This window comes from Aquila chrysaetos, chromosome 8 (assembly GCF_900496995.4).
Source record: "Aquila chrysaetos chrysaetos chromosome 8, bAquChr1.4, whole genome shotgun sequence".
NCBI classification, from domain to species: Eukaryota; Metazoa; Chordata; class Aves; order Accipitriformes; family Accipitridae; genus Aquila; species Aquila chrysaetos.
Window position 1 is genome coordinate 34233144 of NC_044011.1, and position 16401 is coordinate 34249544.

Here is a 16401-nt window from a genome sequence, read left to right on the forward strand (position 1 = left end):
CACAGGCTGAGCATAAGGAGCTAAATCAGCAGAAAACAACCTTTTTCTTCCCAGAATTGGTTTTTTTCAAATAGATTAACTTTACAAGTCAGACCACTGTTGCTAGTACAAAGAAAAGCAATAGAATTGCTCTAGCTGCTAGTATAAGGAAAAACAATAGAATTGCTCTAGCTGCAGCAGCCACAGAAAAAAAATAGGGAGGCAGAAGGAAGGATGGGATCGTCCCTTTGGCAACAGCAAGCTGTTAGGGTACTTTAGTTGTAACATGAAAACAACATACTGAAAAAAATAGGCAATGTATGCTCCTATTACTTCTCCTGCTCCCCAAAACCCCAGCACATACCAGCCAGCCATTATGCACTGGATCTACCTACAAAGGATAACAATTGCTCATCCAGGTTTTTCTTACAAGACTTCCCTTTTTCCTCAGGGTTCGCAAGGAGTTTAGGCTACTTAACATCACCTTGAGCTTCAAGAGTCTCAGAAAACCATATCTGCAGCCAATAATAAAGAGATAAAAAGGCACATTGTTTCAGTACAGCCCCGCCAGACATATGTCCTTTTGAAGTCTTACACCTTATTTTTAAATCTCTAGCCCAACGGCTCATGTAGTTCTGACTTGTACAGTTAAAGGATTACACCCAGGAATTGCAGAAAGTGACACCACTCTTCAGGCTGAACATAAATACATAACACCTTCTGGGACCAGTTTATGCATAAAGTCCTCCTACGTATGCAAAGCATATCTACAATTTGTAAATTGGCCAGCTACTCACCTTATCTGAACCGGCATTAGCCCTTTTTACAAATTGCCTGGGGCTTTGTGTCATAGTGCCACCTCACCATACAAAGTTTTATTGTCAATAGCTGTGAGTAAGCCACAACCAACACTGCTGCTTTGCCCCACTTGAACAGTTAGTCTCCATGGTGTCTGTTTGGACTTTGGTTGTGCATATACATCCAATTTACAGGTACGCTGCAATAAAATAATTTAGATTTACTAACACAGCCAACATTCTAGCAAGGCTACAGTTATTAGTCTGAGCTTTCTTAATTACAAGGTTGAAAGCCCTTGCTTTCTCATACAGAACAGTGATGGGTTTTGCGATTTCACAGTCTTGTTCATTTGGCAGTCGCTGCATGACTTGTGAATTTTGCTTTTAGGACATTTGGGGAAAGTTCGACATCCTTTTTGTAATCAACGTAGTGTTTAACCTCTCATATAACAATACATTTGATAAATATTAATTCATCTGCACAGCAATTCCACTTACGAATTTTAATATTGCTGAAAATAGATAAAATCCAAACAACATCCTCCAGGTTTTCAGTCTGAAGTACTGTGCCTTAGGTATAGTAAATGTGTCAACCACCATGAGACTCAGAACATTTTCAGATGCCTGGAAAAAGTACTTTCCTCTATGTGAGTAAAGAATATACATATCAATCTTCTGACTTTTATTTTTGATTAAAAGGAACAATAAGCCAGGATGAATAATAATTTTTCAAGACATCTGTGAAAAAAATACTCATCGAGAGAAAGGAACTGAATGGATTCTTTGCCCTGTGCAGCAGGAAAAAAAAAGACCTAGACACATAGCCTGTTGAACGGAAACAAAACAGACATGAAGGGGGAATTGCCACCACAAGCTTCTTCTGGCAAGTAAATGCAGGAACCAGAGGAAGGAGAAGGCCTAACCCAAGAAAGATGAGAGAAACAAGCCAGTGCCAAGAAGGATTAATTACAACAAGGCCTAGAGTTGCCTAGAAGGGCAATGTCACATATGAAGTTGAATATAAAGAAAACTGCTTAATGGAAATGTTCTTTAACAGGCAGATGTAGAAAAGACGAATGATATATAGTAAAGCCGCCAATGTCCTAGCTTCACTTCTGATTAGTCTCCAACGAGACCCTGGGGTGCAACCCAAGTCAGCAGTGCTGAAAATCAACCTGTTGAATTATCTGTTTCACAAAGGCTGAGATAGGTAACTGCTAGCCAAAATTTTCCATTGCACTAGCCCCATCAATAGAAGATAAGGATTACAGGCTCCAATATCAAGAGAGTAGGAACTAAGGGGGGGGGACACGACGACAGGATGGGACGGCAGGATTTGGAATAAAGTGCCTGATTACTGTTGTACTAGCCTTCCTCCTGGCCATGACAATAGCTTGTCCTTTAAGGGGCTTGATGCTACGCCCCCAGTGATGATGAGTAATACAGTTGGGCTTACTGGCGTCTTCATAAAATGCCCCCTCGTGGTCACTACAATGATTTCCTGAAAGGGCATGCAAACTATTGCCTTCCCGGTAAGTCTCACTAGATCTGCTTCTAACTGTTTGTCATCTTGTGTGGCTTCACGCTTCTTCCAGTGCAAGAGGGTAAAGAATTTCATGCACAAAGCAGAGAGCTTTAGTCTCTGTGGTATCTTGAGCTCTCTTCTCCAAGAAAAGTAGCCAAAGATAGCTGACTGCCTTTGCCAGGAGTTTCCATTAAAAGGAAACCTGCATAAATAATGATCTGCATAACAGAAAATAAACTGAAACCAAAGTTCCCACTTGAATTTGCAAAGTACTTCTATGAATCTACATAATCATTTGCTTAAAAAAAAAAAAATCAGACAAAAAAGCCAAATCTATAGGTCTAATTAAAGAAGTTTGTTACTTTTAAAAAATTAACACAGCTGTTTTGGTTTTTGGTACCACCTTCTCTTACCCTGTAAGAGCAAAAACCATAGAGTAAACCAATTCAGATTTATTACCATGTCAAAGCTTTCGAGATACTAGAGACTCATAGTTGTTCAGTGAGCCACCAAATCTGTTTCCAATGGCACAGATGCTGCATAGTCCAGTAAGAAGTGAATTCTGTAGCTGGCTGATTCCAGGAGACTGAAACATGGTAATGGCAGAGAGACTTGCCTGAAGTACAACTAACTACTACACTTAATTAATACTCATTTTGGTCCACACCCACCTGTAAACAGTCTGAAGAGAGACTGTTGCAATTCAGAAATTGGTACTGAGACCTGATTCTCTTCCGGATACCTTTACTGCTGCAAGTCTTTCAAACTTATCTGGCCTACCAAGTGAGACTGTAGGCCCCAGGATGAAGGTCTTGCTGCAAGAAAAGCTTTAATTCCAGCTTTCTTTACAGATAGTGATCAGCTTACCGACAGATGCTGTCTTGTAAATTGGTGGTGCTACCCTGTTTCACCATCTTCACCTGTTCTCTTACTCTATTTTTAGACTGCTAGGGCTTTGGGGCAATTTGAGGGGATTTATCATCCTGCGTCTACAGCACAACAGGGTGGTCTAAGACTACAACCCCATGGTCAATCTAATCTCTTGCATGCTTAGGCAACTACATGGGAAACTATCTACATATTGTTACATAGTGTCTCTACTTCACAACAAGCATATATTGTGTTTACTCTATCTACACTTAGCAACCAGCACTACAGGCCAGGAACTGTTCTTTTGTTTCACAGTGATTCATCCAGTAGTACACTGATTTCTTTTCTGGGTCCCCGAGCTCTGTTATGCTACTGCTACTAATTCTTTTTCCCCAACAGTGGGCAATGTCAATGCTCTCAGGGTGCAAAAAGCCCATTAAGAAGTAAACCTAAAGTAATTACAATGTTCCTTCAAAAGTCCATGTAATTAGTTGCTGGATTTTTTTAAAACTAGAATTTATATTCCTTTTACATATCTTAGTTACACATGGTATTGTTTCTGCTTACTGAATATGCATCTTTAAGCTTCAGTGTCAACATAAATACTGGTACAGCTACACAGTTATAGGAATATTTGCAGAAGCAAAAGGGCTACGACCTGTCGCAAAAAACTCTGTGGCGGCAGGTGACACAGTTACTACAGACTTGGTCAGTTTAGGACTTCACACTTGCAACACAGTTAAAACCTTATTTGCAAAATAGCACTGCTGTTACTGGTCAAGCGGAAACCATGTGACCCGACATGTTTTTAATTGTAATGTAGACAGAACTTTTCATTTACATAGCCTAGGACTAACATATACTTCTGTTCTGATGCCAGAGGACACCAGAAACATAGGAAGTGAAAAAAGAAAGAAGGCCGCTTGGATAGTTTACTCAGACAATTACTGTCTCATCATTACTATCCCTGCTTGGAAGAATGTTTACTAGTGCCCCTAGAAGAAGAATGGAAAAATAAAATTAAATATATAGCTGAATGGAACCACAGAATAAATTATATTTAGCATAGCAATTACAGTTTCTCCCAGACTATATGTATCATGAACAACCTATATTTGTGTGGTCAACAACCCTGCCTCATAAACATCCCTGTAATTAATTTGAAAGAACAAAAACCAGGGGTAAATAAATGTAGTGTTATTTTTGCTCCCTTTAACAGAGTGTTTGGCTCCTTAGCTATAAACAGACAGTTGAGTCACCACAACTGATGAAGCAGGAGTCTCCAGCCAGGGAAGAAGGACTCAAGTGTCCCGGGGATGAAGGTGGTGGCAAGAACCTCCTAAAGTGATAAAAAAAACCACCAACAACAACAAAAAAACACCCAAAACCAAACCAAAACAAAAAAAATTGATTATGGTTTATGAAAACAATAAGCAGCAAAGTAGCTACTGCTTAACAGACTAAATTTCCCCCCCCCTCCCCTTAATAGCGACCATAGCCACTCTATTATCTAGCAATCCTGTCCACTTCTCTTTCTTTTGCAATAGCCTCCCCTTTATAAGCCTCTAACCCACAATTCTTTCAACTTTTGCAAAAGATACTGGCTGCCTTCCAACCCAGAGCTTTCTAATGCAGTGTGCACAGCAGTGTTTTATGAACAGAAGTTTGGGATCTTCGTAAATTCCTGTTCGGGCTCAGTAAGACGGAAGGGAGCCAGAATTCTCTGTGGCTCCCTTTACAAGAGGGTCTCCATCTTTGCTCACAATACACTCAAGCAGAAGAGACTGATCAACAGCTTTTTTCAAGAAATCTAGGAAGATTCACACTCCTAAAGCTGGAGAGAAGGGGTATGTCAACTTCCCTCAACTCAGTGTTTCCTCCACTTTTGTTTGAGAGGCTTTAAGCAACTCATTAAGCAAGAGCACATTCTTAGGCCCTGGAAGCATGCTTATTGTGCTTGTTCACTACACTGAACAAGCTTTGATTACAAGAATAAGTTTATTAAATTTGGGGCCATGCAATAATACATTCATAGCAATACAGTGCAGTTAAAAGTCAAAAACCCAAACACGCACCTCTCTTACAGGCAAAGCTTCCACTTGGGTTGACTGGAATTTTGTCTGAGTGATAAAAATACGCAGCCCTGTAAACAAAATGTTCATTTAAGTATTGTAAGGGAGATGGCTACCAGCAACTTGCTGTAAACTCTACCATTCATTGAGAAAGATACAACAATATACCAGTTCACATACATATATAACATTCATAATTCAACTGACCTGACTCAGTAGCTACAACCCTTTCTTAAATAAAAGGATTTGGCCTCTACTGAAGCCAAGAGTAATTTTTGACAGTGAATCTAAAGGGGGATAACTTTGGGCCTAAAATGCACGATAATAAAAAAAGTCTGATATCAAGGCTGTGAGTTGGAGGCAAATCCATGGCAACACCAAGGTCCTGTGCTGCTCAGCCTTGCAGTATTTAACACACTTCTTAGAGATTCATGTTTCACTGAGCAACAGACCCTCTCCAATTCATGCAGTTCAACATTATTTTGTGATACCCAAGGCCTTTGCGGCTTTAATGCATGACCTTAAGCATGAAGCCTCCTATACTGAAATGGTATCACGGGATATCCATTTTTTCATAACAGTTGACATGATACTTCTGCAAAGATTGACTCAGTCACTTAAGAGCCACATTCGTCTTTCACATAGAAACTCCAGTTAGATGCTGCAGCAACCGTTCAGCAGCAGAAAAAGGCATGTCTAGCAGAGTGTCTAAGCAAGAATGTCAATGAAGACTACGTAAAAAGCCACCTACAATTTGGACAGTTAGAACTCCAGTATTTTTTCCTTTTTTTTTTTTTTAAGGACGTACACTTAACATCCATTCATTTTCTGTAGAAACTAGTAGTAACTCCTTAGAAACTATGTCACTTTTTTTTTTTTTTTTTTAAACAATTCTACTGTCATGAATTATTTGCATTCCTCCTTACCAACCTCACCCACCCCCACAACAGTAAGATACAAGAACTTACCCATCAGCACTTAGTAAGATGTTAATTCGGATCTGACAGTCCTATGGCACTGCACGCTGTGCTAAAATTCTTAGCAAGACTTTTTTGTGGAGAACCAAAAATAAGCAAGAAACAAATTTGTGATTATTTTTTTCTGCTTAAGAAGGTAATCGAAAGGAAAAGTTGTTTTTGCAAGCTTATAAAAAAGCAACAAAAATAGTAGGCTATCACATATGTAATGGCTAAAAAAATCAGCAGCCAATTTCAGTTATAGTCTCTGGAAATAGTTACAACAGTCCTTAGCTGGATACAGTAACTGTTCTGTACTGGGAATCCCCACTGCAAGCATGGCTAGCACGACTCTAAAGAAAAAGGGTCAAACAACACAATCTCAAACATTCAGGCAATTTGGCTTCAGTATCTGTGGTATTAGCCACAAAATTTCTGTCTGACCCTTCATAAGTCATCAATCTCTATGCCTTAGATTCCCCATTTGTTAAAGCAGATATTTTAAAAAACTTCTCAGAAATATTGTAAAGAATTATTAAATGTTGAAAAAATTTGACACTGTGTCAGGGAAAGCCTTGAAAAAAGTGCACAGTAGTACCAAAACTTAATACAAATAGGGACCTTTTGGTGGACATCCTGGTTCATCCTCTGTCCAGTTATTTCAGATAAGAAGTTATGTTAAACATTGGTGTTAGTGGCAACCATTACTTAACAAATACAAGATCAGCCCATGTTTCTCAACAAAAGCTCTTCTTAGTAAGTAGTTGAAAAACAAAACCATCTAAGCTAAAGGAATAGTGACAGAGACCCAAGTTCACATAACAAGCAGGAGCTGATGAAATAACACAGTCTCACTTAGGAGTCACTAAGAACCTGTGGTTAGTTTCTACAGCAAAGCCTTAAACTTTTCTAAGTAGTTGCTTTGCTTTTATTTGACATTTTTAGACCTTCGCACAAGGACAAAACAGAAGTGCAGCAGGGTTTCCCCAGTGACATCACAGCCACTGAAATCAGGGATGACCTTTAAGGCTGAACACACATAAGATTTGAGTCTGAACATACGAACCTCTATTTGAGCTCCATAGTTGGGCTTCTGGCCAATCCATCTCAGCTTGCTTGTTACTGAAAGGTGAACTGGAAACAACTTTAAGTAAGCACGGTCTGGAGAAATTTGAGATATTACCTTTACTGAATTTTCCCCGCTTGAAGTCACAACATGTAAGAATGGGAGAGAAAACAAACACACTCTTGATTACTTATTTCTGTAAGAGGAATATAATTTGGTAAACAGATCTAGAATTTTACAAGCATGTGCCAAACATTTACCCTGAATTACAGAAGAGTAAACATCTTTGTACTTACACAACTTAGCATTTGGTGTAACCCAGTGATTTATATAGTAGGGGAACAGAAACAGGGGATTCCCTTGCCTTCTCATTGGTAGTACTTAGGTGTTTGCAACATAGTCATTTTCCTCAAAAATAGTGTATTTTTGTCCTGTTTGATTTTCTTAACTAAATCACTGCAAACAATCACTGTACAGAAAACACTGTATCCATGATCTTCCTAATGTTCATGATTTAACAGATTGGAATTTTTTTTTTTTTGTAAATACATTGAACAACACCTGCACTGGGTTGCTTTATAGACTCTACCAACAGCTGTTCTCCTACATAGCAGAAAAGGTACAGCCTTGGTAAAGACCTGTAAAAACACTTAAAATGAGTGGGGAAAATTAATATATGCTATACCATCTAGACAAAAACAGAAGTAAACGTAATGACCAGCTATAAATCTTGCAAGAAATACTTAGACTTCTGGTTTCGTATATACTGTTCAGAAGCAGGACCAAGTTTCAGTTTCCTGACAATCTAATGCCTGCCTCATTTGGAAGAGCAGAAAATATATAACTTAAAATAGCTATTACTTCTTCAGCTTAGTAATTAGAAATCTCTGTTGTATTGCTCACAATGACAGGTTTACACCCTTCTGCTCAAGTAGTAGAAAAAGCTGTACATAATAAGACGTAAATTCAATATCAAAGAAATGAGAGGAAAAACAGTCCGACAAAAATCGCAACAAACATGCTAAAGCAATGCTGAAGGCATACAGCCAAGCACTTCTACGTCAAATGATTCACAAAACCTCAGTTTTTCTTCTTTGTGTACATGCACTTGGAAATAGCGTTTACGATAACTTTCTGTTCCTGCCAAATGAGCACATAGGAAAAACAGAGCAGAATTAAAACTGCAGGGACAAAACAAATTATAGCACTTTCTAGCTTTAGCTAATGCTGTAGCAAGTAGGTACTATGTTTTATTTTTGTCATATTACCATCACCACACTTCATTGGTTATGGCTAGTCAACACTTCCTATTTTAAGGCCGCATTTTCAGTTACTCCAAGTTTGCCAAAAACTTTTCTTTGGCGTAAGATTACATATAGTGGGCCTCCAGCTGATTTTTAGGAAAAACAGAACAGAAATGACTCAGTCGTTTCTAAGAACGATCATGGGGAACATATGCAGCTTCAATTATATTCAAAGAATTTTTAAAACTTTTATTAAGAAAGTCTTAGCTTCTTCACATTTCAGAAACAGGGACATTAAATTTAGCACAGAGGCTGTGCTGGTGTCACTATTGGACTTCTTGCTCTTCCTTTGAAAACACATATATCTGGGCATGTGTTGAACCTTTGAAAAGACTGAACTTACACATGCTTGCCAGACTTGCTTAGTAGCCAAATTTTTCACCTTTCTCTCCATTGCATACACTGCAGAGCGTGAGCTGGATGGTCCCCGCAGCAGGCGGCTGATTGCCAGGCTGCCACACACTAAAACCGAAACAGGGTAGGTTATTTCTCCTCTGGTTTCAGGACTCATGGGATTTTCACTCCATCAGCACAGAATAAAGTACCACCCAGGTCAAATGCAGAGGAAGCAAAGATGGATTTGAGTGAGAAAGGAAGACAGGCAAGAGTCTGATATCAGATGAAATGACAAGAGATGAGGTATGAATAAGAAAAAGGTTGAGCGAAGACAGAAGGATGATTCAGACAGGGTCTTCCCAGCAAAGAGGAACTGCCCAAGGACAAGCAGTCCCAGTTTGATTTTCTCGATTTCTGTCAATTTCTTGAACACCAGACAGCTGAGAGCTCAACAGGCTGTACCTTCCGAAACAAGACAAGAATCAGCCCCCAGGCTACCGTTTTGCCAAGAGCCCCCCCCAGAAAAATACGCAAGGTCCAGCAGCCTGGAGCCCCGAGCCCTCGGGCCACGCTCCGGCGCTTGGTAACCCCAGGGTCAGATGATGGCTGAAGGAACAGCCACACGGCAGGGGAGTCCATGCCAACCAGCACGCTAGGACACAGCGAGGAGTGTTCAACAGCCCACCCCTCTCCTCTGGGCTGGAAAACACCCCACTGGACTCTGCTTAGTCCAACCTGGCCCCGCAGGACTCGAGGAAAGGCAGAGCAACAGCAGAGCTGGCCATGAAGCAGGGGGCTGCGCCCGGTCCCCCCAACCCCTCCAGGCCAGTGATCAGGGCTGGCAGGCAGCAACAGGGCTGCAGCCACGTTTCCCTGCCACTCGCCCTCTGAGCACTGCTGCGGTGCAGTCCCACACCAGCAGTCACGGCACACGCAGCTCTCGGCCCCCAGCCCGCCCCCGCCACGGGCCCTACGGCAGGAAACCCGCCCCAGCATGGGAAGCCTGGGCCACAGCTCCCCTTCACCCCGCCGGCTCTCCCCGCTGGGGAAAGGGCACGCAGCCCCCACAGCCACGCTGCCGTGGGAGGGTGGAGGGACAAGGCTGCAGCCTGCTGGGGCGGTCCTGGGGGAGAGGAAGGTGCCCGTTGTCAGGGGAGCAGGTTACTGCTCAGACCGAGGTGCCCCCTAAAGCCATTTGATTTCCTCTGGGGACAGGGCACAGAGCGCTTCCGGCCCAGCGTGGTGATTAGTCCCTCAGCTGCACACAGACGCATAGCATGCTGCAACCATGGCTTTTCATTTACTGGAATAATGCACAGGACCACACTCTTTGTAAGAAGTGTGATGAGGTAATTACAAAAATACAGCTAGGAGTTTTCACTTGTGTTTTTTTGGCTAAACAGTTTATGTCACTAAGTATTACATAAAGGCAGTATTAATAAGCCTCTTCCCTCCTGAAGTCAAAGTCCAGATTAACAATTTCAGGATACTTTTTTTTTTTTTTGCCCTTGGCTTTTTACTCATTAAAACAAAAAGTATTCTACTACTTTCTCTCTTAGTTTCTACTGGGACATCCATTGCAACAGCAGAAGTGGAGGTGACTTCACATTAACCATTCCTTTGCTTATACCCAACAAGTAAAACTGCAGGGGACATTAATTCCTGCAATGGAATTTCTTGCTCAAAGTTACTAACCATACATAATTTCAATTTGGAGCTGCTCCTCTTTAAGGAGATTGATCATGCATCCCACAGCCCTTCCAGCTGGACCTCCAAGCCACACACACAGCAACCAGCTAAGAAAGCAGACAGAAAACAGCAAAGTTTGCAGGAAGTCTCATATCAAAGAGCCTCCCTCACTGAGTCTTTATGCATGAGTAAGTTTCCTTTCAAATCACTTGAACAGAGGACTTGCTCCATAAACAAAGGAAAACATTTAAGTTGAATTCTTGCAGTTTGAACTTTATTCAAAACAGCTGTAATCTAATCTGCATAGTCCTGGAGCAGTATCGAACTTCTGCAATATCCAGGGAAATTCCAGAACAGCGATGTCACTCTGCACTGGGCCAAGCGTTGAGTCAGGGTATGTTGAAATAAAGCATGTAATCTGACCTATGCTGGATCAAGTCCAGGAAACTAGTAACCTGACTTCTTCCTAAACTTCTTCTTAACACCCTAAGAATGGGGGGGGGAAGTAAAAGCAATTAGAAGATAACTGAAAAGCAAGAATAAAAAAAAAATAAATCCATGTAAAGGCATATACTTTGATATCAATTAGCTAGGTTAGTTTGAGACTAGTTGCATAAATGCACATGCTGACCTAGAGGTTAAGGGCAAAACAGCCTTTAACAGTCTTGGAATACTCAAGTGGAAGAATTTGTTTAAAAGCATGGTAATATTACAGGCTTGTAGAGCACTACAAAACACTTTTCATAGTTGCTTTGCTGTTTATCTTATCGCCTACTTCAGCTTTATTTCCTTCAAATTCATGATGGAATTTTATTTACACAGGTGCTGAAGCTGTATACATACTGTAACTAGTACACAGAATTGACAATATTTAAATACCATGGTTTTAATACAGGTCACAAAACCAAGGTAACCATTTTATAAACTCAAGGTGTAGCTCTGCTAAAAGCCACTTAAGTAACATGGGTTCTGTTCCTTAATTTTAACCTGTGAATAAACCTAAGCCTTGCAGCCTAAGTTTTGGTTTTTTTGGAGTGGAGAAGGAAGAATAAGACCTCTCAAACCTACTAAGGCAAATTTTCTAAGAGATAAATTGCACTTGAAGCAAGCTGGAAACCAGGGGTAATAAGGAAAAAAGTAAGTATATTGTCATAGTCACGCTTTCTCCACAAATTTGTAATACTAGCAGTAGGGGGAATGCTAGAGAAAGACCTTACAAGATAGCTACATGCCTCTTCAGTGTTGTCACTAGGGTTTTAGGTGGATGCTTAAGATGATCAGAGCTCAGAATTGCTGTTTAAGCCAAGAAACTATTTTTAAAAGAATTCAGGGGTATCTGTTGTCTGCATAGCAAACTGGGACTTCAACTGTCAACACAGTTTGCAAACTGCACTATTCAGAAGGTGTTAATTCACAATCTAGAAATACTAGAAGCAGGAAAGCAGTGTTCCTAGTCTCCTCAAATTTACTCTACCATGACATTATCATTTTGTAGAACACATTTTCTGTGGCACTGCCCCCCTGCCTTACATTTGGTTTAGTTGTTTGGGTTTGTTGGTTTTTTTTAAGCAAATCCCATGTGGATTAAAAAAAAAAATAAGACTGAAGATTTTAAACTTCTCTTTAGAAGACAGTATTTTACAGTACATACAAAAATACTCTGGAAACACATACAACTTCATTTACAAAAACACCAAGTTATAAAGAAATTACAATAGAGATATAGCATAACGTTTGTTTCATATGACCAGAATTTCTCCCCACCCCTCAAAAAACCCTAATGCACTTAACTGGGTAAGCAGTGTTATCAGTTTACAGAACCAGACCTTCAGACTACTACAAGTTTTCATGTAACCATTTAGAACAGCTTTCAGGTTTTATCTGAAACCACTTTCTGCATGCCAATTGCTTTCCAGACTCTACCTTGCAGGTGGGTAGCAGTGTCACAACAGCCTTGGCTATTGCAATGTTCAAGTACATCTTCCGCTGTGTGTTCTGAGTTTAGCTTTCCTACCCAGCGACAACAAAAAAAAACCCTCAAGTCTCATGCTGGAGCGGTCTCAAGACAAAAATCAGATCCAACGGCATGGGACACGTCTATCATCTCCATACCTTGGTAGCATCCTCTGCTGCATTTTCTTCAATACTTAAATTATTTATGGGCCTCCATGGGAGCCAATACTTGTGTAGTGCGTGGCCGTGTTAGGCAGGGGAAAGCTGCTAGCTGAGGTAGCTGAGCACCATTGTGATAGATGCACAGGAGTGTCTGTGCCAAACGGGAAAATAGTTTAAGGGAAGAACAATATATGCACATGCACCAGGAAAGCACAAATGAATACAAGCACGTTCATACACACTTGAAACCACAACGTGGTTGCGGCAACTAGTTAACCTGTTTACATACATTCTGAATCCAAGTCACAGGGCAGGTTGTTTTTTTGTGGCCTTTTCCAAAGCTGTTTCAGCTAGTGACAGTCAAGACTTTTAAAAAGACTAATAAAGATAACTGTTACAAGAATATGCAAAGAATAGTTCAAAAGGAAGCAAGCATCAAACAATATCATAAAATAAGACCATGATTTTAACTGGCCAATTGCAGTATGCAAGAATAACCTTCCATACTTTGTTAGTAACAATACATCTTGATAATATGGACCACTAAACAAGTGATTATCATCTTTACCTGAAGAGATACTGGTTACCCATTAAGGGTAAGTTTGATGGATCTTTTAATAATACGAATACTATTTGTTGGAACAGGAGATGAAGAATCTGGTAGTTCTTTACTGGAAAGCCTCTACAACACACAAAAAGATGCCACAAAAAAAAAAAAAAAGAAAAGGAAGGAAGATTTAAATTCATCAATTCAGAAGTAGCAGCAGATAAACCCTTTCCTAGCTGAATATAACAACATTCTTTAAGTACCAAAACAGCATAGCCCAAAACCAAATATTTGCAGAGAAGGACTTTTTTCACCACACCTCTTGTTTAGTTACCACCAGTTTACAGAGGAAGAGTATTTTCCCCTCTGCACACTTCTTTCCTGGCATCAGTTGAGATAATCATATTCCTGAGGGTGGCAAATAAGTTGCAAATTGCTTGACAGCATAATAGAGGAAGCTACCATTCTTCTCAGATCCATGCATCAGGAAAACAGAGTATCTCTACTGTCCAGATTACTTCCAGTCTTATAACCCTCAATTTCACAACATTTTACATGACACAGAAGAGTTAAAGCCACCTATACACTTCAGAGCTTCCAAGTCTTGTCACAGAAATCTGTATACAAGTATTTAAGATAGTAAGAGCTCAGATCACCTTATGGAAGATCTGCAAGGAGTACAGATCTTTTTGCATAATGAAAAAAAGCAGATAAGGAAACAAACTGTGTCAGTGTGAGTGCATGGAAACATGGTTTTTCCAGTTCAATAACTTGGAAACTTTGGCCTCACTTTTGTGAATAAACCTGGAAGGTCATTGTTCAGCTATTCAATTTGGTGGAAGCATGATAGGCAAAAGCTTACCAACTACTTAGAATCACCCAGTTCACAGGGATTAACAGTACATAAGTCTTGGCACATAAAATGAAAATTCTAGTTTTGCTTTACCTATGAATACAAAGGCACAATAAGTAATACCTGTGATCTTGAGTTGATAACTGGAATCAGCATGGGTTTTCCTCCAAAGACACCCTAAAAAAGCCAGAAGGGATTTATTAGGCAGTATTGTCAAATTCATGACTGGAGAGACAGCAAGGCCTAGCAGCTAGATACTTTAAAAATACATACGTGCATTGACAACCTCCAACTCTTTTTTTTTTTTTAAGCCCTATAAGCACATATAACAGTGTTTCAGGTATTTCAACCTTCACTCTGCCAACAAGACCACATCTTGTTTTAAGGGTGTGCCCTCAAGAGTTTATGCTTCAGTAGCAAGCTACACTAAAGCTTTTTATCCTCCCTTTGAGAGGCCAAATGCTTTAGTCTTTATAGTAGTTTCAGTTTACATCAGTGAATTGAGTGGTTAAAAAAAAAAATTAGTTCAAGGATGGAAAGAAACTAGATACTACCAAATCATCCAGTAGTAACATTTAAAAGATAGGTCATACAGGTGTAACATTTGGGAAATGAAGATTGAAATAAGTTAAACTAAAGAGCATATTTTTGTTTACATCAACAAACATGTATTTATATGAGGTAGTCTAGGCACTAGAACAGTCCATTCAACTTTTCAGTTAGTCCACTGAGTAAAACCCCTTCAAAATTACATTGCCTGTAGATCTGCTGCTGACATCTTCTGGATTGCCACCATCTTTGAATGCTGAATCCTGGCCAGTTAACTAGAAGAACAGAAAACAGACTCAAAATAATTGCTATGCTAAAGTTACCTTCATATTTGAGTACAGCTTCCAGTCAACACATTAAATCTATTAGTGGCCATTCTTAAAACAACATTTAGACAAGACTACCATTACCACACAGGAATCTCAAGCCTCGCAAAAAGTCTTACTACCCAAACCTTGAAATCTGTACTTGAAATATTCAATCGTAGATAACAGTTCTGCAAGGTGATTCTTTACAAGTGTCAAAATTGAGTTTTTTCAGTTGTTCTTTGCCTCTGCCTCAAATCAGAGGTCAAGCCACAGGAACAGCTATTTAAGGAGATTTTTATATAGCAATAAAACAAATCAAGCATTAATCTAAAGCTTCCACAAAACCAAGATTTAACAAGCAACTCCACACTGTCATTTCAGCAGTGGACAACCTATTAAGTAGGCTGCTGATTTCTAAAGCAGCAAAACTATCAATAGACATTCAAAAATCATCTGCCAGAACAAGGTTAGCTCACACTTTTACATGTGTAAGGTTTATATCCTCTTCATTTTGAGATAATTTTTTTCTGAATTAAGAACTGCTTCCAAATAAGCCAGTTCATTCAGCAATTGGTCAGTGCAGTAATATACAAGTACAGTAGTATTTAGAGACCCCGCCACCAGACCAGAAACAGTCACTAGTGCCAGATCGTGGGGAAAACAAAAGTTTAATAGCTATACAGTATATTCAAGAATTTCTCACATCTACATCCTAGTAAAACTATCATTATGCTTAAATTCAGATTCCTGAATCCATTGGGGATGTATATATGCATTTCTTCTCAGTTATGTCATTCATTGTACACCAATAATTAATTCTACTTCAAACCCTCCCTGGCCTAGCCCCACTTCCTTACCTTTTCTCTGTCTACTGTTTTTTTTGGGGCGTTCTTCTGATGTAGGTGAATGAGGTCCTTTAGTGGTCAGTGAATAAGGTCGTTTAGGTGCCGTGTTCTTAGGATCTGTAATTCGAGTCCCACTTAATTCATGCTGTCCTGGGACAAAACGTGCTCCGGGTTGAGAAACTGTGTTCTGTCCTGGAATGGTGCTGCCAACTGGAGGTCCCGATGTTCTTATTGCAACTGTAGCCTCCATTTCTGTAAGAGACACCGCGCTTCTAGCGTTCAGCCATGAAATTAAAGACTGCATTCCACCCACTACTGCAATACATACTTGAATCAGTAACAGGAATGGAGAGTCCCTTAGACACTGATGGCACAGCTACACGAGGTAGCTTCTCTCTCTTGTTAGCACCGTTGGATTTCTGGTACATAGCATTTCTGCAAGAGTCAGATGCTAGGGTTATAAAACGCTAGTTTGTAAAATACTATACATTTCCTTTCCAGAAAGCCCATGCAAGACAAATGTCTATCTTCTTAGATCATTGTCACAGCTCTACCAAACAACAAACTCACAGGCAATCTAGCAGGAGATC

General features: G+C 39.9%; 1 protein-coding gene across 4 annotated transcripts in view; it reads right to left on the reverse strand.

Annotated features, from left to right (window-relative positions):
- Positions 1–296: 296 nt before the first annotated feature.
- Positions 297–16401, reverse strand: part of PAPOLG (poly(A) polymerase gamma) — a 32933-nt gene continuing 16828 nt past the window's right edge. The window contains exons 18-26 of one of the 4 annotated variants that reach the window (XM_041125469.1): positions 16140–16246; positions 15816–16063; positions 14862–14933; positions 14233–14286; positions 13278–13391; positions 7266–7401; positions 6212–6290; positions 5247–5314; positions 297–494 (exon numbers count right to left, since the gene is read on the reverse strand). In XM_041125469.1, the coding sequence (XP_040981403.1) occupies positions 13293–13391; positions 14233–14286; positions 14862–14933; positions 15816–16063; positions 16140–16246 (580 nt within the window). In that variant the 3' untranslated portion in view covers positions 297–494; positions 5247–5314; positions 6212–6290; positions 7266–7401; positions 13278–13292. Of the gene's footprint in view, positions 495–5246; positions 5315–6211; positions 6291–7265; positions 7402–10475; positions 11081–12211; positions 13392–14232; positions 14287–14861; positions 14934–15815; positions 16064–16139; positions 16247–16401 lie in introns of those variants that run through there. The other 3 variants (XM_041125467.1, XM_030023230.2, XM_030023231.2) reach the window with 3 other exon arrangements.